The sequence below is a fragment of the Oryzias melastigma genome, unplaced genomic scaffold, assembly GCF_002922805.2.
Source record: "Oryzias melastigma strain HK-1 unplaced genomic scaffold, ASM292280v2 sc06168, whole genome shotgun sequence".
Lineage (NCBI taxonomy): Eukaryota > Metazoa > Chordata > Actinopteri > Beloniformes > Adrianichthyidae > Oryzias > Oryzias melastigma.
In genome coordinates this window covers 1-1,367 of record NW_023422731.1, presented here as the reverse complement: position 1 = coordinate 1,367, position 1,367 = coordinate 1, and the positions used below count along the sequence as shown (strand labels likewise).

The window sequence follows — 1,367 nt, the reverse complement described above, 5'->3', positions numbered from 1 at the left end:
CGGTAAAGTTCTTCATTGTCAAACTAAAAGTATTTCAATGGTATAGCGTTATTTTAAATCACTTTTATGTTTATTGTTTCAAACTTTGTTCTCAGCTTGTTAGCTTGTTTCCAAAGTAAAATAAAAAGAAAAGAAAAAAGAAAAATGTTAATATTATTTAATTATTTCTTTGTATGAGACATATTTTGTACAACAGAGTTTTACATTGACTCAATAAAACAAATATTGATAGAATGAACATTATATTTTAGTTTCAGGTCTTCTAAAAAATAAACACATTATTGTTTAATAGAAAAGTAACATAAATGTCACATAGAGTGACATTTAGAGAAATCTTATTCATCATTAAAATAACTTTATGTTTATTTGATTTTCTTTTTAATGTTCAAAAATTATGCTTTTCCATAACTGGGGTGAACTGAAGTGAATCTCTGATCACTCTGATGTTTGTGGAGGTTTTTGTGCAGCTGCTTCACTGTCTTCAGTCACTGTGCTTCTTCGTGCACAGAAGTAAACAGCAGAATCTTCTGCTGTCAGGCTGCTGATCTCCAGATACTGAGAGCTGCTGGACACAACTTCAGTCATCAGGAAACGATCCTGAAAAGAACTGGAATATGTGGGAGAGTTGCGTCCTGTGTACATCCATCCGATCCACTCCAGAGCTCTGCCTGGTTTCTGTCTGATCCAGTGGATGCTGTAGCTTGTCATGCTATAACCAGAAATGACACACGACATCTTCACAGTTTCTCCAGGTCTTTTCACCACATTCGGACTCTGATCCAGTTTGATCTGACTCCAGACTCCTGTAAGGAAACAAATCATCATAAATCCAATGATGAACATTTACAATAAAAATAATATTTTACATTTTGTCACCTTGTAGGAAAAGTAAAAACACTAAACTCCAGGTTTGTTTCATTTCCATTTGAAGTTACTGTCTTTCAGTTTTTCAAAGTAAAGTTCCAAACATGAAGAAAAGAGTTTCAGTGTTTCTGTCAGAACCTGTTCTTGTTTCTTTGGTGAGTTTATGAAGAAGGAGGTTTGTAAAGACCTCCTCATGCAAAAGTCATGTTACAACTACTGAATGAAAAAGTCAAATGTTTTGTTTTCTAATCTCCTCCCACACAACCTCTACCTTTATCCACATCATTTCCTCTAAAATGAACAGAAAGTACTTTAGATGGATCACATGGTTAATACATGAGAAAGTTAATGTTTTAAAACTTCCCTTTACATGTGGAGAGATTCGAAATAAAAACCTTCATAAAGTCTGTGTGTTTGATGAAACTCTGGATTTAAAAGTCATTTATTGAAATAAGAAACATTTTATTTTATAATTTTAACATTTTATTCTTACAGACCCTCAT

At 32.9% G+C, this 1,367-nt stretch overlaps 1 gene segment (V, D, J or C); it reads right to left on the bottom strand.

Annotated features, from left to right (window-relative positions):
- Positions 1-416: 416 nt before the first annotated feature.
- LOC112138323 lies at positions 417-1,116 on the bottom strand. The segment is given in 2 exon segments: positions 417-803; positions 877-1,116. Coding segments are annotated over 2 exon segments (417 nt in total).
- Between the last annotated feature and the right edge of the window lie 251 nt (positions 1,117-1,367).